Genomic DNA, 24,217 nt, shown 5'->3' on the forward strand with positions numbered 1-24,217 from the left:
TGGAAGCGTTACATACTCGGGTATAGTCGGGTTTTCACTGTTGGGACATTGAGTACAGTGAACCAGCCAGTTGTCCTGTAAACATGAAAAAATAATAGTTATGCAGATTTTGTAGCTTTTTTATATGTTCAGCTGAAAGTTTATTTTTAGTTTTAGATAGATTGTGTAAGGATTTTACTACTATCCGAAGCTCCTGATGCTATTGGGGACTCTCACTTCCTACCCGGTGAAGCTGTTGTCACCCGGACAGTAAATGAGGAGAAAGTGCTCCAAAAGAGCCCTAGATAGCAATAAAAACCAGTTAAGGGTTTTTCATTACCTCGCTCATCTAACGGAAGCAGGTAAAAACAAAGTTCTGGCTAAACCTAAAGTTTAAATAATTCACTGTTCAACAGGTAAAAAGTTTTGGGCATAAAATTAGCTAATCTTACATAATTTTGGGGTGCTGAAAACGAAAATGACCCTAAAAAAATGTTGATTGGCTCTAGTTTCCATGACATATTCACCCATCTAATGACGTAAGCCATTCAAAATTATGATGCAACTTCAGCTGCATATTGCGCAATTGATACTGGTGACCAATAGAAAATTGCATGTATACTGAGATGATGCAATATTAGCCTTTAATTGCATCACTTCACTGCATAAAAGCTGCAGTATCTGTAGCTGATTGGAGTTCGTCTTTACATTTCGTTTTCTGCTTATATAGGCTACTCAGTAATGCCTCGAACTTGTGTGAATAAAGCAGATAATTTCTGCTATATCTGCGGTGAAATAACTTTTATCTCACAAAAAAGGAGGATAACAGGAATGATTAAGAAAGCCTACAACTTGTATTTTGGCTGCAAGATAGGAGACCTGGACAAGAGCTGGGCACCACATATATGCTGCAATTCTTGTGGGACGGCACTGGAGCAATGGTTGAATGGAAAAAAGGCATCTATGCCTTTCGCTGTGCCAATGATTTGGAGAGAGCCAACAGATCATGTTAGTAATTGTTACTTTTGTATGGTGCCTCCAATTGTAAAAGGGCTAAATAAGAAGAAAAAGTTATCTGTGCACTATCCAAATATTCCATCGACAATACGTCCAGTTCCTCATGGAGAGGGGCTACCAATTCCTAAAGCACCAGAATCCTTCGTGGTTGAGTCAAGTGAGGAAGAACCTGAAGCGTGTAGTCACGTGCAGTTGTAAGAGATAGCCCTTTCCTCGAATACAAGAGAAAAGCCAAGAGAAGCAAAACCGACACAAACTGAAGACAAAACTAGTGAGAATCCTAAGTATTAAAATGATTCAACTTAGCTTATGGCTATCATTTTTCTTGGTAATCCTATGCAATATATTATGCCATTTAGGCTTTGTTATGTAGTCAATATCACTTGCTTTATATTTGTGGAAAGACATCTATCTATATAATTATTGTGCATTATGTAGTCATTACGCCTATAGTAGAAAACTTTCCGTTTACAGAAAAACTAGAGCCAATTGACAAATTTCATTGTTATATTTGAACTCAGAATGTGAAATTCATTAAGAAATGGATCCTTTTGTTTCCAAAACTGGCAAAAAATAAAAATTTGTTGAACAGTGTAATCTGCTGTGCTGGCAGACACTAATCATTGCGAAAATAAAATAAAATGTTCTTCTTAAGCAAAATGTATAAACTTTTTTTTTCAAATTGAATGCTAGAAATTGATCTCAGGAATGTAATTGGAGACTGCGGGGTCTTCAGTACAAGCTCCTACCATCAGGAAGGAGGTCACAGAAATGTTTATAGCTCCAGAAAATTATAGCTGCCTGTGGCTTTTCTCTCAAATTAAGAAGCAAAAATCAAGATTCATCTTACTAGCACCGAGGAAAATGAAGATGGCTAAGAACACTTGTTCTACACTAATATACTGATAGAAAGATCTTCTCACAGGAAATATGATGGAATGTTATCATGAAGGTGATGCCATTTAAGATGGTATAACACAATATACCCAGGGGTGCATTAACTTAACCTCCCTAGCGGTCTGATTATGTCCATATTTCTGTGCTCAAAGCGGTACATTTTTTTGCATGAAAATATGTATTTTTTTTTATTGTAGGCCTGTAATTTTTAGGAATAACTCACTGAAATCTGTCCGAGCAAGAGTCTAGTAAACATCCCGGGTATGTTAAAATTTGAAACACGAAATCATAAATTATAATTTAATAAATAGTCATAAAAAATAATAATATATTAATAAATTTAATTCAATAATATAATCAAACCAAAAACACTGAAATTTGAAATATAGTGCCAAGTTCGCACATCGCTGAGCAAAGTCGCAAAATCGTTTTCAGTGTCTGATGACGAATTTCCCCACGAATCATCACTCAATTCTGCAAGTGGTTCTAATTTACTATCACTGTTCTCTAGCTGGTCTAAAACCGATTTTGACCTAAAGGGACGCTTTTTGGACGCCATGGACATCTATCAGTTTCCAGGCAGAAAGAACAGTAAAAATGCAGGCAGGGCACAGGACAAAGCACTCGGGACAAAATGTATGTGAAATGGTTTGATACAGTAATGTTATACTATGTGATTTTAGTGATCTTAGTGAATGTCACTTTTTGTCATTTTCAAATTTCCCGCCGTTCCGTCCCCCGTACGTCCCAACGCTCACAGGGGACAGAACCCAGACACCCAGAGGACATTGCCAGGGACACTGCAGGGGGGACATCACGGGAGCGCAGGACAAGGTAAGAGAAGAACATATCCTGGAGCAGCGCCGCATGGTAAGCCCAAGTGTAGCTCGGGGTTACCGCTTGTGGTACTGAAACTTTACCCCGAGCTACACTCGGGAATACCGCCAGGGAGGCTACAGGAAACCAGTACTGAGACAATATAGAGACTGCTATTACTGGCCTCTCCTTCTAAAAATGCTACTTGTCTGGCTGTTCTGCTTATGTACTGACGTTTTTTTTCTGAGGTTTAGACCTGGAACATGTATTCCAATCTGGTGTTCTAACTTCGCTCTCTTTCTAACCTGCATGCTGAATCCAGAGATAGCCAGGGAACTAGTATTCCTAAAAAGAGGTCAGCTCTGACTGCCTTTATAGAACCATAGTACAAGTTTCTTTTAGGGCTAGTTCACACTAGATGCAGTCCAGTGTGCTTTTTTTCCTGCATCAAAAATGCATGCACAGTGTTTTCCATGTATTCCAATGGCCCTAGTTCACACCAGTGCAGTCAGTTCCAGTCAGTTTCCAGTGCAGAAAAAAAAAGTAGAATATACCGCATTTTTTCTGCACAGAACCATACTGGAACATAACAAACTGCATCAAAACTGCACCAGAACTGCGTGTGGTGTGAACTGTAAGCAAAAACGTTTTTGTGGTGTGAACTGGCCCTTAGAGTGGAATACACAAGGCTGTGTTAACCATCTCACTGAAATGGATAAATAAAGAGTAAAAGAAGGACTAAAATTCCTGGACAAAAGGTTACTCCAGGTACCAGTGCTGCTCTCATAGTCAAAAGCTAAAGCTTTGTGCCTCTTTTGAAGAGGAGGATCAGAGTTCATGCTAAATGATCCAGCCCTTCAGCAGAAATCATGATAGGGACATAATGGCTGTCCCATCACATCAATATGGGAAAAGTAGAGGAAAGCTGACAATGTGACCTGTGAATTAAGTGGATATGAACAAAAAACTGAGTTTAATGGTAACCTGGCAGAGACACTTAAGCTACCATAGTTAACCACCTCCTGAAAATACTATTTGCCTGGCTGTCTCTGGCTTCCATACCTTCTGAGTCACTGACTGAGAACAAGCATGCAGCCATAGAAGTCACAGCAAAATCTGAACTCAAGATCCACATAGTGATTTCAAGTCAGTCTGTCCCCCAGTATAATCCCCCAGGTCAGATGTCCCCCAGTATAATCCCCCCAGGTCAGGCTGTCCCTCAAAATAATCCTCCCCAGGTCAGTCTGCTCCCCCCCTAGTATAATCCCCCCAAGTCAGACTGACCTGAGGGGGGTTGTACTGGGGGACAGACTGATCCCCCCAGTACAATCCCAGCAATGGCTGATTTTTAGGCCCTGCAATAGTTGGTCAAATGTTTATCAAATCACTGTTTTCACAAAAAATACACTAAATTCTTTATAAGCACACATAAACATAACATAACTTACACAATTCCTGGTAAATTACTACTAAGGCCTCATTCGCATAGTCTAAAGAGACCCTTAACGTCTATATTTTTAGACAGAGAAAGGGACTGAAGACAGTTCCCATTCCCTTTCTCTACAGCCTTATCTGCACTGCAGATGAATGAATAGAAACTCTATACAGAGACTCCTATTCATTCACAAACTGAAGCATAGTAAACACAGTTTAGTACGCTTCAGTGATAAATGAATACAGGAGTGATGTGTGCCAATCGCTCCTGTGTCCATTCAGGAAGGGGCTGGTAAACATGACATGTTTACCAGCCTTCCCCCCCCCCCCGAACACTGCACCAATCACTGATTTCTCACCCCAGCAACAGTTGCAACCAGCGGGAGGGGATACCAGTCTGCAGTGCTGAATGAAGGGGTCCCAGGGAATCCCTGAGGTGGCAGAGTAGTAGGGGTAGTTACAGCGGCAGGCAGGGAGATCTATTACAGTTAAATACACCTGTGACTCCCTTGCAGCACCCGAAGCTGGCGGGATAGGAGAAGAGGAGAAGCTGGCAACTGCAAGGGAGCTACAGGGGATCCATGTGGCAGAGGAAGGGGATGGGTGGAACAGGTGGCCATGATGTGAATCGCTTATTATCCATTGTGTGGCATGTGACAGTAGCAAAATAAATAGATACGTGACCTCCTAAATCCCACCAAAAAGTCACACTTTCTCCCTAGAAAGTACAGTATAATAAAATACCTTTTTGTATAAAATTCAAATACAATTAAAAAATAAAAATAATACAAAATTATCACCAAATACAATCATAAAATGTCCAATTCAAATGTGCCAACAAAATGTGTCCAACAAAATCCAAAAGTCCAAATTCCAGACTTCCATCCAGTACGAAGGATAATAATCCTAATTTTTCAGCGAAAAACCTCAAAACAAAGAAATAAACTGTAGTGTATATTGTGTCCTCACTGCTTCCTTCACCCCTCTACGGCACCCACCACCTCCTCCTATTACTCCACTCTCCCACTGACCCAAACACCTCCACTAGTAGTTTCTCACGCTCCTGCACATCCCGCTCCCATGCCACCTTTTTCACCCTTCTCCTCCTCATAACCATGGGGGACATCTCCCCGAATCCTGGCCCTCCACCACCTCCCTCACCCGCACAACACCCTCCCGCCTCCACGTCCCGCCGCAACCCCCGAAACTTAGTATCTGTCCCCCTGCTCCCTAAAATCTCCCCCCCGTTTTCATGTGCACTCCTGAATGCCCGATTTGTGTGCAACAAGCTTACTGCCATCCATGACCTCTTTGTTTCCTGTTCCCTCAACCTCCTGGTGATTACGGAAACCTGGATCCAGCCCACTGACTCTACCTCCCCTGCTGCACTCTCCTACGGAGGTCTCACCTGGACCCACTCACCCAGGCCCAATGGTCGTAAAGGTGGTGGGGTTGGTCTGCTCCTGTCACCGCAGAGCACCTTCCGAGTCCTCCCAAACCCCCCCTCCCTATCCTTCTCCTCCTTCGAGGCCCACTGCGTCCGACTATTCTCCCCAACCCCCCTGAAGATTGCTGTGATATACCGGCCTCCTGGATCCATACCCCACTTCCTGGATGACTTCTCCTCCTGGTTACCCTTCTTCCTCTCCTCTGAGCTACCCACCATCATTCTTGGGGATTTCAACATCCCTGTCAACCTCGACAACCCGGACACATCCCATCTCCTCCACTTAACCTCCTCCGTTGCACTTGCACAGTGCATACAATCCACCAACAACTCTGACGGTAATATCCTTGATCTTGTCTTCTCCAACTGCTGCGCTCCCCACAACCTCACTAACACCCCCTTCCCTCTCTCTGACCACAACCTGATTACCTTCTCTATCTCCTCGTCCTCCAACGTCTACCCCTCCAAATGTCACACTACTACCAGCCGTAACCTCCACAACCTTAACCCTGCCTCCCTCCACTCTTCAGCTGAACAACTCCACGACCGCATCCTCCCCCTGTCCTGCCCCGACTTGGCTATGACCGCCTATAACAATGCGCTCTCAACAGCCCTTGACTCACTAGTGCCTTTAACCACATGCAACATCAGACCCCGACCGCTCCAGCCCTGGCAGACTGATCACACCAAAACCCTCAAACGACACAGTCGTGCCCTGGAGCGACTATGGCGCAAAACCAAATCCCAACAAGCCTTCACCCGCTACAAATCTGCCTTCCACACCTACACCTCCTCCCTCCATGCTGCCAAACAAGCCTACTTCCTGACCCTCATCAAGGCCCTCTCCTCCAATCCTCGCCGACTCTTCTCCACCTTCAACTCTCTACTCTCGCCACCCCCATCTCCACCTAGCAGCTCACTCACTGCCCTTGAGATTGTCAATCACTTCAAAAACAAGATTGACACAATTCACAAGGACATTGCCGCAACTCACACGCCCTCTCAACCCGTCCCCTCTCACACAGCTACCCCCTCATCCCCCCTCCCCCTCAACATAACCCGCAGGGACTTTGTCGCTGCTCAAACTCCCTCCAACTCCCTTCCCCCTCACTCAGCTACCCCCTCATCGCCCCTCCTCCATGGCCCCACCACTGCTCTGACCTCCTCTTCCGCCCCACCCTACATTCCTCATACTGAAGCTCCCCCAACACTCCGCACCTTTGACCTTACTACCATTGAGGAAGACTCCAAGATCCTCTCTGATGCCCGCCTCACCACCTGCCCCCTCGACCCTATCCCCTCACAACTCCTACGACCTCCCTCCCCCTCCATCCTACACTCCCTCACCCACATCTTCAATCTTTCCCTCTCCTCCGGCACTTTCCCCTCCCCTCTGAAACATGCACACATCACCCCCATACTTAAAAAGCCCTCCCTGGACCCCAATGACCCAAACAACCTCAGACCCATCTCCCTGCTCCCATTTACATCTAAACTCCTCGAGGGCCTAGTCTACACCCGCCTATGCTCTCACCTCAACGATAACAACCTCCTCGATCCCCTACAGTCCAGCTTCCGTCCCCTACACTCCACCGAAACTGCCTTACTCAAACTCTCCAACGACCTGCTAACCGCCAAAGCTAATGGCCACTATTCAGTGCTCCTACTCCTTGACCTCTCTGCGGCCTTCGACACAATCGACCACCCCCTCCTCCTCAAAAAACTACACTCCCTCAGCCTCAGAGATTCTGCTCTCTCCTGGCTCTCATCCTACCTGTCACAACGCTCTTTCAGCGTTACCTATAATGCTACCACCTCCCTCTCACTCCCCCTCTCTGTTGGGGTCCCTCAAGGCTCTGTCCTTGGGCCCCTTCTCTTCTCCATCTAAACCTCCTCCCTTGGCCAACTCATACACTCTCACGGCTTCAACTACCACCTCTATGCCGACGACACACAAATCTATCTCTCAACCCCCCACCTCACCCCCTCGGTCTCCGACCGAATCACACACCTACTGAGCGACATATCAGACTGGATGTCGCTCCACTTCCTTAAACTGAACCTCTCCAAAACCGAGTTTCTTGTCTTCCCCCCAGCCCGGACACCGCCCCCCATTGACTTCTCTATCACATCAAACAACGCTACCATCAAACCCCCCTGCAGGCCACAGTACTTGGTGTCATTCTGGACTCCAACCTATCCTTCCAGCCCCAAGTCCAATCTTTAACAAACTCGTGCAGACTCCACCTCCGCAACATCACCAAAATCCGCACGTTCCTAACCCCAGAAACCACTAAACAGCTCATCCACTTCCTCATCATATCACGACTCGACTACTGCAACTCCCTCCTCACTGGCCTGCCTCGCCGCTGGCTATCCCCGCTTCAGTCGATCCTGAATACGCCAGACTCATTCACCTTTCCAACCTCTCCGTCTCGGCCACCCCCCTCTGCCAATCCCTCCACTGGCTTCCGATTGCGCAACGGATCAAATTCAAAATCCTAATGCTGATGTACAAAGCTGTCCACTATACTGCCCCGAACTACATCACTGACCTAATATCCAAGTACCGCCCAGCACGCACACTCCGCTCCTCACAAGACCTCCTTCTCTCTAGTTCCCTGGTCTCCTCCTCCCATGCCCGCCTCCAGGACTTCTCTAGGGTGTCACCCATCCTCTGGAACTCCCTGCCCCAACCCATCAGATTATCACCTACTCTCCTCTCCTTTAGGCGCACCCTGAAAACCCATCTCTTCAGGGAAGCCTACCCCAACCCCTGCTAACTTGCCGACCTCCTCCACTCTTCCTACCACTCCATCCCCCACAGCTATCTCCTCCTGTGCCACCATCCCCTCCCTCCTAGATTGTAAGCTCGAAAGAGCAGGGCCCTCAATCCCCTCATGTTTTGCATTGTATTGGTATTGTTCTGTCACATGTTCTGTCCCCCTCTGTAATGTACAGCGCTGAGCGAACTATGGGCACTTTATAAATACTGTATAATAATAATAATAATAATAATAGTGCATTACCCTTAAATAAGTAAATAATACTCTAATTCGTGTAAATCACAAACCATTCAAAATGTGCAAAAACACACACACAAAAAAAAAAAAAAAAAAAAAAAATATATATATATATATATATATAATTTAAAATCATTTTTATATATAATACACAAATTATGAACACTCCGTGACCATTCCAACACTGTGTGCACTCTGTGACCCAACAAAGAGTAGTGCTAAATACTATTACCCTCTGTGAGTATTTGAATGCATATTCAATACTATGGAATCAAAAACTCTTCTCATTCCTTCATTTCCGGGATTAGATCTCCAAGGTCCTCACAAAGATTAGAAGACTCTTTTAGACTGATCACCAAGGCATAGGAACAAATTTATTAGCAACTTACATCTGAAAAAAGGAACTTCCAGCTCTTTCAATGGTTCTCTAATGTAATCAGCAATCAATGGCTGAAAACCATATGTTTCAAATCAACAAAATGGCCACGGCGACACTTCCGGTTAGTGTGCGTGCGTCTTGACGTCACATCCCTAACACGTTTCGTCACTTCTGGACTTCAGATGTGTTTTTTTGCACATTTTGAATGGTTTGTGATTTGCACGAATTAGAGTATTATTTACTTATTTAAGGGTAATGCACTATAGTTTATTTCTTTGTTTTGAGGTTTTTCGCTGAAAAATTAGGATTATTATCCTTCGTACTGGATGGAAGTCTGGAATTTGGACTTTTGGATTTTGTTGGACACATTTTGTTGGACACATTTGAATTGGACATTTTATGATTGTATTGGGTGATAATTTTGTATTATTTTTATTTTTTTAATTGCATGTGACAGTAGGCCCCCCTTCCCTCGGGGGCCCATGTGCCCCACACACTTGCATAATGGATGATACATAACTGGCCTCAGCCAAACAGTGGAGCTAGGGTTTGGCATGTGGAGAAGCAGGCAGACTACTGCTAGGGCCTGGGAATAATTCAGCCTGGTCCATGTACTGAGGTTCACACAAATGCTGCCACAGAAAATAATAATTGTATTTGGTGCATGACACAGGGTAGACAATATTCCTTATGGCAACATTCAGTGTGTATGTGAGTATAAAGTAAGGGCCGCAGAATACTCGCTCTAGAGTGCACCAGAGATTTGGCTTGATAATGGTAATGGTCAGGTTGGGCCATGTGCCTCAATCTTGTATGTCTGTGTCTTGAGTATTGTGTTTGTACACCTAAATTTAATTTTAAATTCCTGATTTAATTAAGAAAAAAATAAACTACAATAAGAAAAGACTATAACCACTTGCCTGTATGTGGTGTATACGTATTTCACTTTAAAAAATGAATAAATATTAATTGGAGCTAATAAATTCGGATAGGAATTAGGGAAATATAAACATGTAATGTAAAAGGTTCTGTCAGTTCCCACTGGTTATAACATAAAATAGTCTTTTCCTTCATTAAAATAAGCTATTTCTATCCACAAGCTAAAATCTTAGAAATATTAACATACTAAATAAAATGTAAAATCAGCGATCAGTCTGCTGATTTTATATAGATGTAAAACCAAATATCTTGAAAGTATACATATAAAGCAGTAATAGTGATACACATGAAACCAGTCACCAAGATCCATAGGCATGCTCACAGGGTGTGCCAGATGTACCTGGGCACACCCTAATCACCCCATGTGCAATACTTTTATTGCTCTGTGTGCCAATGAGGAGATGGGAAAGATCTCTCCCTGAGCAGCTTCACTTATGAGAAGTGTGGATGTACTTCTCTTTCACACAAATTGCAGGCAAGGAGATAATGTGCCTGCAGGGAGATCAGAAAGATACGCATGTGTGTTTGAGCTTTGGGGTGCACACCCAAATGCAATAGACCATACACACTTGTCCCAAGATCAATGTCTCTACAAAGCCTATTCTCATGCAGATGATATTCTGGGAAGAACTCCACATTAAAAATAAGTGATGAGTACTGCAGTGGAATGGCACCCTGTAAGAGAAGTTGAAGAGTCCAGCAGGTGGCGACTTCACTTCCTTGCAAAGCTGCTGGTATTCATCACTTGCTGTTGTGTAAGATACTTGGTCCCCTGCTACTTTTTGTACTTCCTCCCAGTGGCATCTACATTACTGCATGACACATTACTAAAGTAGAGACCAGCAGAAGGAACTACAGCACACAGCAGGAAACCAGGTATCTGATACACTGTAAGTATCAGATACACACCATGGCTCTGTAAAGGAGCAAAAATTGGAGTTGTCATCCACTGGACAGAAATATATTCTATTGTGATATATGGAACTAAGTTAATACAGAGTTAGGAATAAGTCTATATGTACAGGACTGGTTGAGTGTTGTGTCTATGCAAACAATCAGCCATAATATAGTACTTCACTGCTGTTCATAGTTACTAACATATCATTTACCCGGATTATAGGAAAAAGAAGTCCAACTGCAAAGTTGCTGAGCCAGTTGACTGTGCCAGCGATCATAAAGGCTGCAGGACGTTGGGATTGTTGAAAAAACTCACCAACCAGAACAAATGGAATTCCACCTTAAATAGAAGAAAAATACATTTTGATTTAAGTTCTAGAACAATGCACAAAGAAGAACACTCTCCAAAGATAAAAGCTCTTGGTACAGACATGTACAATATATGGCCAAAAGCTTGAGGACGTCTGATCATCATATATATGTACTTGTTGAACATCTGATTCTGAAATCATTGGTATTAATATAATGTCAAGTACTGATGTTGGACTAGAACACCAGGCTCTCAATTGGCTTTTAAAAAATTCAAATAACTGTGCTTGGTATCAAATTATTTCAAAAATGAATTGGAATTCCAATTAAAGGTCTTTAATAGGGTTGAAGTAAAGGAACTGTGCAGACCACTCATGCTCTTCTGCACCAAACTTGAAACAATGTCTTTACAGACCCAACTTTATGCATAGAAGTGAAGTCATGCTGGAACTGAAAAGGTTTTTTTCTAAAATGTTGCCACATAGTTGGAAGTGTACTGTTGCCAAAAATGCCTTTGTATGCTGTAGCATTAACAGTACCCTTCACTAGAAACCCCAGAGCTCAATAATTTGGAGGGTGTCCACATACTTTTGACCATATACAAATACTTTTACAATCACCTCTACATTTATCTGTATTCTAAAAACCTAGGTTTCCAAGAATCAAAACACACAGTCCAGGTTTCTGCTATGTGTACAATGGTCCTACTAATAATAAATGCCTAGTTAATGAGACTCTCCAATAGAAAGTAGCATTATTTTATAATCATTAGGGGAGAAAGTACAGTGAAATGTATCAAGTGGAAACTTTGATTCCTGAAAGTATAATGAAATTTGAAAAATGATGCTGGTTTTAATATTTAAAAGTGTACCTGCAGAATCCTGACAATGGCTCATACACACAATACCTCCTACTAGACTGTCTTAGGAAATAATGTTCAGGTTAGTGCAGGTGCACAGGGCCAGGACTACAACATTTACTCTAGGCTTGAGGACAAGGCTATTATTGAACTATACTATAGTTACCTAATTTGTGAGGACTGACTCTGCTAACCTTGCCCTGAACAAATTATTTCCAACCTTCCACTGTAATAGTGTAGCGTGCTATTTAATTACATTGTTGGACATGCAATTACTGTATGTCACATCTTCTGAGAGAAGGTATAGGGCAGTGGTGGGCAACCTTTTTTTTCAACTGAGCCAAATCTCGCCAAAACCACGATTTAAATTTATTTTGAGAGCCACATTTTTAAAACTGAAAATACATAGGATGGTACACTGTTTTTAGTTTCAATAAGTTTTTATAGTAATTCATCCCCCATAGTAATTCATCCCCCATATAGTAATTCATCCCCCATAGTAATTCATCCCCCATATAGTAATTCATCCCCCATAGTAATTCATCCCCCATAGTAATTCATCCCCCATATAGTAATTCATCCTCCATATAGTAATTCATCCCCCATAGTAATTCATCCCCCCTATAGTAATTCATCCCCCATATAGTAATTCATCCCCCCTATAGTAATTCATCCCCCATATTAATTCATCCCTCATATAGTAGTAGTAAGTAAGTAGCAAGTAGTAAGCCAAGTCCCCCCTGTGTCAATTCACTTACCTTTGCTCCGCGCGTTCCTCTCGCCGTGTTCCCGCGCCGTTCCGGTCTTCAGGGCGGACTGTGAGAGGAGCCTAGCTCCTCTCACATTCGTCACGCTGCCCCGCCTACACACATCCTGACAGCCAATCACTGGCTATCAGGATGTGAGTGGCAGCGAGACTGGCCAATCATTGCATTTGAGCGCGCTGCCCTGGCTGTTTTTTTTTTGGATCACGCTGCAGAGTCCCTGCCGCCCGAGAGGAGGGAGGGGAGTGGGCGCCCGGCACACAAGAGCCACATTAAAGCGTGTAAAGAGCTGCATGTGGCTCGCGAGCCGCGGCTTGCCGACCACTGGTATAGGGCAATGGTGGCCTAGGCATGTTAAATGTTGGGTTACTTTCTTTAATAAGGAATGGGGAGTGACAGGAATCTTTGTCTACACATTCGATTTTCCTTTTACCGAGCTACGTTTTAATTCTTGAAAAATATAACCTGCTAACAATAGCGAATAGCGAGTGTTCATTCTAAATCATAAAAGTCATGTTTTTGTATCTGACCTATTTTAGGATCACCGGGAGTTATAGATGGACTGCACCGTACATATGATAACTGTGATCTGTGGACAAGGAAGTGGGCCAAACAAATATGCTGTTTCAAGGAGCCATTCACACCAAATGTGTTGCCACATTTTATCAATGCATGCCAACACAAGGACCTGTACAAAATATGTACATGGGAACCAGGGGCAGACTGCCAACTCATGGGGCTCTTGGGCAATAGGGGATCATGGGGCCCCTGTGTCCTTGCCCAAACTCAAAAAAGCCTATGAAAAAGGTACCAGGGGCATCTCATGGGGCCCCCTACTGACCCGGGCAGTGCCCGAGTTTCCAAAAGGTCAGTCCGCCCCTGATTGGAACAGTTCACACCGATACGCACTGGTTTTCAGTGGGAAAATGTAGAGGAAACCTTAATTTTCTCAGCACAACATGACAGTAGCATAGTAGGTCATAACTACTGTAGTGTGGCTTCTCTGCCATGTCCTTTTCCTGTTGCAGGATGTGAGAAAAGTGCATGTTATAACACAATGCAATGCATGCCAATGCACGTCAACACGTGTTGAACTACGCTCAACACACATGTTGAACTGCGCTCAACACACATGTTGCAGTGTGAATGGACCTTAAATCTTCCACATATGCATGATTACTAGAACCCATAATTGCCAATTATCTTACTAATTAATTTTGTTTATATTGTGAATAATGGGATTGGATACATACTTGTTTTGTTCTAATCTATTTTTGTTGTCATCAGACCTGGATCAACTTCAGGAATGGATGGAGTAGACCAGATTTGTGGCTTTAATCTTGAGTTCATTATATTTGATATCTTATGCTTTTTGAGATTTTGTGATTTTTTTTTGTACAATTAAAATATTTGTTTTGTAGGTTTTACCTTATTTTTTTGGCTTAAAGTGGCTGTAAAGGCCAAGGTTTTTTACCTTCATGCATTCTATTCTGTGTGCAGCAGCCCCCCCCCCCCCCAGCCCCCCATAATACTTACCTAAGCCACATCGTGATCCACCAATGGTCTAGAATCTCAGCTCTTCAGGGACTCTCTTTCCACATTGGCGGAGACAGCAGCAGGAGCCTTGGCAAAATTAATGGGCTCAAATTGCACAACACTGAACTGCATGTGAATTGCACAGGAACGGGCTGTTCCGTGCAAAACCACTGCACAAAGCAGGTAAGTATGATATGTTTGTTGTTGTTTTAATTTAATTACCTTTAATATCACTTTAATTTGTTGTGTGCAGCCCTTTGTTTGGCTTTGCACCAATTAACTTTTTGTGTTGGTAGTCTATCCCCAACTATAAAATATTAGTTCAGCTCAGCTATTTGCCCAGAAATTTCATCAACAAAGCCTTCTGCCTAGACGGAGAATATCATTTTTACAGAATACAATGGAGTGTTAAATTCCAAAGTCAAAATTTTCCTGTAAATTTAGAAGAGAATTTTCACCATCAGCATTACATTGCAACACACACAATTGAAAGACTCTGCTTCCGGGAAAGGTATTTGTATCAGATAGGCAGAAATTGCTGCATTTGTTCTTTTAGTATACAGTGCCTTGAAAAGTAATTCATACCCATTGAAATTTTCCACATTTTGTCATGTTACAACCAAAAACATAAATGTATTTTATTAGGATTTTATGTGATAGAACAACACAAAGTGGCACACAATTGTGAAGTAGAAGGAAAATGATAAATGGTTTTCAAATTTCTTTACAAATAAATATCTGAAAAGTGTGGTGTACATTTGTATTCAGCCCCCTTTACTCTGATACCCCTAACTAAACTCTAGTGGAACCAATTGCCTTCAGGAGTCAATACTTTGTAGAAGCACCTTTCGCTGCAATTACAGCTGCAAGTCTTTTTGGGCATGTCTCTTCCAGCTTTGCACATCTAGAGAGTGACATTTTTGCCCATTCTTCTTTGCAAAATAGCCCAAGCTCTGTCAGATTGGATGGAGAGCAATTTTCAAGTCTTGCCACAGATTCTCAATTGGATTTAGGTCTGGGCTTTGACTGGGCCATTCTAACACATGAATATGCTTTCATCTAAACCATTCCATTGTAGTTCTGGCTGTATGTTTAGGGTCAATGTCCTGCTGGAAGGCGAAACCCCCCCCCCCCCCAAGTCTCAAGTCTTTTGCAGACTAACAGATTTTCTTCGAAGATTGCCCTGTATTTGGCTCCATCCATCTTCCCATCAACGCTGCCCAACTTCCCTGTCCCTGTTGAAGAAAAGCACCCCCACAACATGTTTCATGGTGGGGATGCTGTGTTCAGGGCGATGTGCAGTGTTGGTTTTCTGCCACACATAGTGTTTTGCTTTTAGGCCAGAAAGTTCAATTTTGGTCTCATCTGACCAGAACACCTTCTTCCACATGTTTGCTGTGGCCCCAACATGGCTCCTCGTAACTTCAAACAGGGCTACTTACGGCTTTTTTTCAACAATGGCTTTCTTTTTGCCACTCTTCTATAAAGGCCAGATTTATGGCATGCACGACTAATAGTTGTCCTGTGGATAGATTCTCCCACCTGAGCTGTGGATCTCTGCAGCTGCTCCAGAGTTACCATGAGACTTTTGGCTGCTTCTCTGATTAATGCTCTCCTTGCACATCATGTCAGTTTAAGTGGACAGCCATGTCTTGGTAGTTTTTCAGTTGTGCCATACTTTTTCCATTTTCGGATGATGGATTGAACAGCGCTCCGTGAGATGTTCATAGATTGGGATATTTTTTTTATAACTTAAACCTGCTTTAAACCTCTCCACAACTTTATCCCTGACTTGTCTGGTGTGTTCCTTGAACTTCATGATGCTGTTTGTTCACCAATGTTCTCTAAGGGCTTCACAGGGTTTCTCCGAGGGCTTCACATAACAGCCGTATTTATACTGAGATTAAATTACACACAGGTGGACTCTTTTTACTAATTAGGTGGCTTCTGAAGGCAATTGGTTCCACTAGAGTTTAGTTAGGGGTATCAGAGTAAAGAAGGCTGAATACAAATGCACATCACACTTTTCAGATATTTATTTGTAAAAAATTTTGAAAAACATTTATCATTTTCCTCCCACTTTGTGTTGGTCTATCACATAAAATCCCAATAAAATACATTTATGTTTTTGGTTGTAACATGACAAAATGTGGGAAATTTTAAGGGGTATGAATACCTTTTCAAGGCACTATAGGTTTGTATTCGTAAAAAAATTAAAAAATGTAAACGTTATCCATATTGTTTGCTAATACCTGGGAGTTAGTGCAGAGGTGTTTTATATTTATTCATTTTATTCTGTAATTCTCTTTTTTAACACTGTCTTATATCTGGGGCATAGTTGGTAGGATAAGATCAGGGAAACCTTATCTGGCTCTGCTGATATTCAGCCTTGGTGCAGGATGACTTTCTGAACACACAGAAGATCCTAATACGATCAATCATGATGTCACGGGGTTTTACCTCTAGCCACAAAGCAGATGAACTCTGATTACACAATGCTACAGAATCAGGCCTAGAAAAAGAACTTATTGCAGCACCATTTAAAATAGTGCATTGGAAGTAAATGTTTAACACATGCTGAAGGATATGTACAATATATGTACATGTGGGAATTTTTAAAATAAAATAAATAGCAGGAATCTTCAAGCAGGAACCTTCATGCATAAAGCATATTATCCCTGGATAATGCCCCTGTACACCCCAAACCAGTAGCATGAGTACCAATCAGTTTCCTGGTCCCTGAACCCACCCTTTCCTGAGCCATGCACTTAATTACTGATTACACACTCATCACTATGATGAGCTAACAGTTAGGTGCATGGGCAAACATCCCATGTCTCAATAAAACTAATAGATAATTCCTTCTTAACATGTGCCTTATCACACACAACAAGCATAATCTCCACATAAAGTAATGTGAATCTAAAGCCAAAACTGTTTTTTTTTACAGTTTTGGATAGAGTACTGAGTAATGAAATAAAACCCCCATCAGAACTTCATTGCTGACTGTGTCCCCATTGGGGAATTTCAGCTTCTCAGATTGTCCTGATGACCTCTGTCACAAGGACAAAAAGGGAAAATCCAAAATATTAAAGTGGTTGTACAGGCAAAAGGTTTTTTACCCTTAATGCATTCTATGCATTGGGCTGAGCCTTGCTCTGTGTGTGAATGGACAATGTCCACCCACAGAAGTGCAGTTTAGTAGCAAGCCTGCTTGAGTGCCCCCATAGCAAGAGACTTGGGGGCACTCAGCAGGACTGCCAATGGGGGACCCAAAAAGAAGAGGATCGGGGCTGCTCTGTGTAAACCATTGCACAGAGCAGGTAAGTATATGTGTTTTTTTTTTATTTCAACCTTTATAATCACTTTAAAGCGGAACTCCACCCAAAAGGTAAAGTTCCCCACTCCCCATAATGAGGAATTGGCAGCTTTGTGGAGTTGGTACCGGATTTTGACAGGTACTTGCTCCCACTTTCGCTGCAACCGCCTAGGTGATCAGAAGCGAAAGTTGTCCCCCCCCCCCCCACGTGACAGGTCCCAGAAGACTATGGGCCTAGTCACAAGGCGCAGTGCTACTTGCGCATGCGCAGTGGGCACCTGGCTGTGAACTGAAAGCTGTCACAGCCGGGTGCCAACACTTAAAATGCTGGTGCCAGGGAGAAAGAACGGCTGGTGAAACCGGCTGCAGTGAACACACCACTGGATTGTGGGAAAGGTGAGTGTCTGTTTTTTAAAAGTCAACCGCTACAGTTTTTGTAGCTGCTGACTTAATTTTTTCAGATTTAAATGGAGCTCCACTTTACGTTTTCACTAGTAGGGCCAATTTAGACAGGAGCCAGTTCAGCTATCAGCATGTCTTTGGAGTTGTAAGGATACAGAGAAACCCAAGCAGGCACAGGAAGAACATGCAAACTCCGTGCAGTTAGTGCCGTGGTTGGGATTCAAACTGATGACCCTAGTTTGGATAGATTTCCCCTCAATTCTTATGGGGGTAAACAGGATAATAAGCAAAGAAAAACTCCTAATTGTAACAGAAATAACAACCTGGCAAGTGCTTTAAACATTCCCTACTCAATTAAAATGGTTTTAGATATATTTTAACCATAAATGCCCTTAGTTACAATCTAAACCATAGCCATAAACGTACGTAACTCTTGGTTAATTTCTAAACAAAGCCTCACTTCCTTATCAGCCAAACTTCAGGACCTAGACTTTCTTGACAATTACAGTATTCAACTACACTAAATACATGTCAACAGAAAACGTTCACTATGTAATCCTGCTTGCATGTTACTAAAGGATATTTCTCTGTAGGTTTCTTCATCTACGTGGGGTCTACTTCGAAATATCTCCTTATGCCAAAATGAGTGACTCTACCTCTTGCGATCCAGAAGAGACCCAATAAGTGCAACCAATGCTGGCAAGTGAGAGCATAGCTTTCTTTTATTGGGCATTTACAGGTAGCCTTAGCACTTTCCAGTACCATTTTCCTTAAAGCATATGCTGTATGTGCTTTCCGCTAAACAGATCTGAACTTATAAAATGCAAACTTCTGATGGCACAATGTTTTCTGCAGCACTTTCATATTGCTCATAATTGGTCAACTTGAGACTTCTAGACCTTGCAACTAAAACTAAAGTATTGTAACAATACAAAGACTAGAACACTAAAGTAACCAGCCCCTGGAGGATCTACAGTAGAACAACACATGCTATTTAAAACCTTTAGAAGTAAAGAACCTATATACTAGACATGACTTTAACTCAAAGAGCAAAAATCTATACAATCAATTTTGACATTTCAGAAAAGCTTATTGACAGGACCATTGTATAAACCACATGTGAATTAAGATTGTGTGATAACAGAAGAGGCTTGCTTTAACAAACAGCACATTAGAATATTATGGATTGTGCTCTCTGCTATTGCTTTCTAATGAGTGTCTTACTTAAAATTGTATCTTTTCAGACGTAATCTGTATGACATCGCTTTCCCTATGGTCAGTACCTAATGTAGCACTACCCCCTTGAGGGCTGCTGAGTAATTTTCGGTTCCTTGTCTTTCCTTAGCCCACTTTGGAAGCCCAACGCCTGCTGACACCACCTTAGACCTTTTTACCAGAAGAACCCTCTGACTGCAACCATAAAAGAGATTTTGGTTATAGTGAGGTAAAACTGCAAGCACAGTATAAGTATGTGCATGTAATAACAGCTAATACTCAAATCAATTCTAGATGTCTTGCAATTCAGAATTTAAACGGTAACCCCAGCGCTGAGATGTTTCTTCCCAAGTGAGAGTAAGGGGGAACAATCAAATAGGCAGGATAACTCACGTTGGGCTCTCAGGTACTGGTGGCTGGGTTTAATTCTGAGAAAAGAAAAAGCTATTTAATTAGATAGGCCAATGTCCCTTTAACCTCTATAGGGTGCAGATATTGCAGCAGGCTCTGGTGATTTGATGTGTTGAAAGTGTAATGATTAGTAGGCCGCAAGGCTGGGCCAGGCAATCTGGGCCTTTGCACATGTAACTTGTGAAACAAAGGATGTTGAACTGAGAAGAAAGTAACTGAGCTTAGCAATGTCTTTGCAACTTAGATGATTTGGGTATGGAGCTCTCTCACCCGATCCATTGTCTCAGTCAGGTAGCAGATAGTGTCTCTGTAGATGGTGGGCCCTTGTTTTCTCTTGATTCCTCCATCCCAGATCACTCCAGATGACAGCACTCTGGTCCGTCTGCTTGCAGGATTGCCAGTCCAGCTTGTCAGAGGTGTCAGCAATTCCTCCTCACTCCTTCACTCTCTGTGGCCTGGCCCAGGCCGGACCTCCGGCATCCTTTACAGCTTTCCCCTCACACCTGCTCTCCAGCTCTCACCATCCAATTCCTGCTCTCTGGTTCCCGGGCTTCTGTATTTATCTGCCTTCATCCATTAGCTAGATCTTGGAAATGTACTTTGTTAGCTCATTATTAAACAAGGAAGTCCTGCTACCAGCCTAAAAGTCCAACAAATCTTTTTTTTCAACAGAGTCTGTATAACTGAGCTGCAGAACACTGCCATCTTGTGTCCATTTTACATCCTGCAGCCAGTATTTCTGCAGGGTGTTACACAAACATATTTAAAACATGAATCTTAATATTTTTTAAGAAACCCACTTCCCCTGCTCTGCTCTATACATCAATACTTTATTCAGTAATAATCATGAAACTAAATAAAAGCTAATAATTTCAAGAAAAGAAAGGAGACCATAAAGATTTTCTAACCATGTCATAAAAAAAAAATCAAGGGTTTTAATATGGGTGAAATATGGGGTTAAGAGTCACATGTAATATAGTGACAGGTCTGCACAGGACTAAGTTATAGTAAGAGTCCTCTAAGTTGGCAGAAAATGACAATACATTGGCAGAAAAAGGCAATTTAGATAAAACATAAGCTACAAAAATGCATCCTATACAATATATGGGCAACAAATGGGCAATCATTGCAATATGCAGACAAAAAACAGTCAATTGTGCTAATATCTGAGCAACAAACAAGCAATTGTGACAAGATATTGGTAACAATACCAGTTCAAATTTAGCCACAAATGAAAATTCCTTCCTCTCCCAAGCAAAACCCCTTTATATTGTATACTCCTGACATGTTAGAGCCAAAAGGATCCAGGAAAAGGTTCCCTGCATTATTTGGAATTCCGCATCTGAGGTTTGTACAAGGCTTGTAACCACAACACACATCTGCAGGGCTATGTGCAACACAACCTGCTGTTTTTATGAGGATCGTAGCATAGTGACAATGTGTGGGGCAGGCAGCACCCCTGGTTTGCTGTACCTGGAACAGTCAACCCCATCCCCCTCAGGTATGCAACTCTCTATAGTACTTATGACTGCTTTTCTGCCATTTTTTAATTTAATATAGCACTGGAACACACTTCAGTATATTTTACAGTACCCCAACCATTCACATAGTACATCATCATAGTATACACTGCTAGCAACAAACCAGGATAAATTTTGATTGGAAGCTAGTTATAGTGTTGGATTGTGGTGTGTGGAAGGAAACCCATGTAAACACATGCAAACACACATTATAAGCATTATTTACACAATGTTCCCACAGTCCTGCTAGGAGCAGATCAAATGACCAGTTCTGCATGACAATAGTGGTAGTCCATAGGCTACCTTGCTGCCAGTGAGCAGTGTAAAACCATTAGAAGACAAAAGGGCTGTCCCATAATAGTTTTTCTCTATCCCCACTGGCACGAAACAAGCCTTTACTTGAACACCTACTATGCCACTGCCAGGTATCATGGTGTCTTCTTATGTTTTCCTTGTACTTTTAATATTTGAAGATGATGCCTTTAGTAAACCATGGATCTCCATAAGCCTTGTCATGCAAAGAAACAGGTTGCAAGGACTCCAGCCAATATTAATTTTTGGTTTTGCCTTTTTGGCTCCCCCACCTCCCATGAAAAATAGCATCCATAAGTTAAACAGAGGATCCTATCATTCAAATTTACATATTTACACAAATGTGTATGGCCAAAAGTGTGTAGATGGACCTCCCAGGTGTTCAGTGACTTATCACAGTTTGCCTACAGTGTCCTTCAGTGCAATTACAAGCATCAAGCCCAACTTTTGTTTATAAAAATGTCTCAGAAAATTCAATGCTTTTCCATAATTCCATTATTCCATAAAGGGGTGGGGGCTGAAGGGCACGGCATGAGCTTTGCTGCAGCTTCTCTTCTTAAATTCTTCATATTGTGAACAAAATGTCAAAATCCTACAAGGCGAATGGAGAACGCAAGAGCAGAAATTTTACCAACTGAGCTAAAAAAAAAATATAAAAAATCAAAAGCCATCAGGTAATTTCATAATCGGTTTGGGGTGGACTGACCTTTTAATTCTCACACCTATTAGAAATGCAGTACGAGTTAAAGAACACAATGAATAAGAATGTTTATGTTAATTATTTTCTGGTATAAGCTATATTTATGTGCTCTAGTTGTTTTTAGTGAAAGCTTTAGTTATACACCAACTTTTCATATAAGAGTCCTGACCGTATAAATACAAAGTGCACTTATGAACGCAAACATGTTTTTTCCAATAATGGTTTAAATGATATTTTTGGTGAGACCTTTGACATTTCCGCCTACATTAATATTTTTTGTTCAGCAACACTGACATGATTCACCTGCCCATAGCCTTCACGGAACATAATAACAATAATTATACTTTACTAGCATGAATCAAAGGGACTTAACTATGTTAACTAAAAGAGCTGCGGAAATGGATTAATTCAGAGTGCAGGCATGAATACAAAATTTCCCCATGTTCTGATTAAATGTTGGAGTCATCGATTGAACTAATGGATTGCTGTAACTGCTCTCTTTTAAATGGAATTCTTCATAATAATGAGGACATTCAGTGATTTCTACTTAACTTATGCACCGGACTCATCAGGATCATTTTAATAGGTATAGCTATTAAGTGTGCATTAAGTACAGCTTGGAAAAGACAAGTGTCTATTTTCTATTTCCCTTGGCATATTCCCTAACATGCCTCTCTGTATACACACATTATAGAGATGACTAAAAAGCACCTGTAGCCATAAAGAAGGACAACTGAAGCCTGTCTCCTACACTAAGGGGTTTTTTTTAGGGTTTTATATAGCTACTCACCCTGTGAAACTGCATGTACATTCATTTTGTCCAAATGTCAGCAAAAGAAGATGTTACTTTGCTCTTTTTTCTCCAGGTTGGATGTTCCTCATTCATAAGAAAAGTGTGAATTAGGAAATTCCTGCATTGTGGCCACTAGATGAAGTTGATAGTCATAGAAAATTAATACCCAATTACTTTGATTGTCATCTATAATGGCCATAGTGCTGTATTTTCCTGACTCACACTTTTCTTATGATTGAGGAATATTCAACCTGGAGAGAAATAGCCTAGTAATGTTAATTTTTAACCCCATTCACACATAACAAATGTACATACCATTTAAAAAGATAAATTGCTCTGTAAACTAAAAAAAACCCCTATAGGTCTGATAACATCAGATAGACTCGACGTGTTTATTCTATTACCCCATAGAGTGCTACCAGTGTCTCTTTATGTAAATCAAGTCCACATGGACTTTCTCTTGAAACAACAAAAGGATGCTGCTCCAGGTCCATGTGACTTTTTCACACCTCACATACACCCCACACGGGTGCCAGCCCAGTTCGCAAGCATGTACATATAGCTGAAGAAAGGAAGTCTGGATGGCTACACTCCAACAACTGTAATACTTTTAGGCCCCTATCAGATGGGGCGGACCTGTCAGCAGATCTGTTTTCTCAGTGGTAGATCTCTCCGCTGATCCCCACTGAGCAAGTGGATGACAGGTCTGTGTCTGCTCCGCTGCTGCAGAGAGGACACAGACACAGCCTGCTGTTTTCTATGGGGCGGTCATATGGAAATGAACCGCCTTTCGGTTTTCAGCCGACTGTCATCCGATCGCCCGGACAGTTGGGAACCGGATCTCCATCCATCTGTTTTTAGTGTACAGGATCAGATCGGATGCCAATGGATGTCAGAGATACATATAAAAGTGTAGCGCTATCCCTAAACTTGCTAAATATATAGCGTATACCTAACTAATCAAAATATAACAGTGCTTTATATAAAGTGCAAAATCTCTGTGCAGTATGTGCAATTAAAATTGTGCAATCCGTGTACTGCCAACTATAGATAAAGTGCAATAGTGCCAATCGCTAGCAAAAATCACTGCACACATCTGTAAAAAATATATAGTCCATAAAAAAAAGAAGTGTCCAAATTCGACAAAAAAAACACACAAATCTTCATGCATGTGCTCACACGTGTCCACACTATGTGAATCCAAAATAGCTGTAGTGGCCCCTCACCTCCTTGCCAAGACCCCACAGGG

The 24,217-nt window shown here is 42.0% G+C and overlaps 1 protein-coding gene across 1 annotated transcript in view; it reads right to left on the reverse strand.

Annotated features, from left to right (window-relative positions):
• The window catches only part of SLC2A9 (solute carrier family 2 member 9), a 424,638-nt gene that overhangs the window by 51,859 nt on the left and 348,562 nt on the right, over positions 1-24,217 (reverse strand). The window contains exon 12 of the mRNA XM_089677407.1: positions 11,041-11,168. Within this exon, the coding sequence (XP_089533533.1) occupies positions 11,041-11,168 (128 nt within the window). The remainder of the gene's footprint in view (positions 1-11,040; positions 11,169-24,217) is intronic.

This window comes from Staurois parvus, unplaced genomic scaffold, assembly GCF_062004578.1.
Source record: "Staurois parvus isolate SC_StPar_1 unplaced genomic scaffold, SC_StPar_1.0 ptg000186l, whole genome shotgun sequence".
In the NCBI taxonomy this organism is placed as follows: Eukaryota; Metazoa; Chordata; class Amphibia; order Anura; family Ranidae; genus Staurois; species Staurois parvus.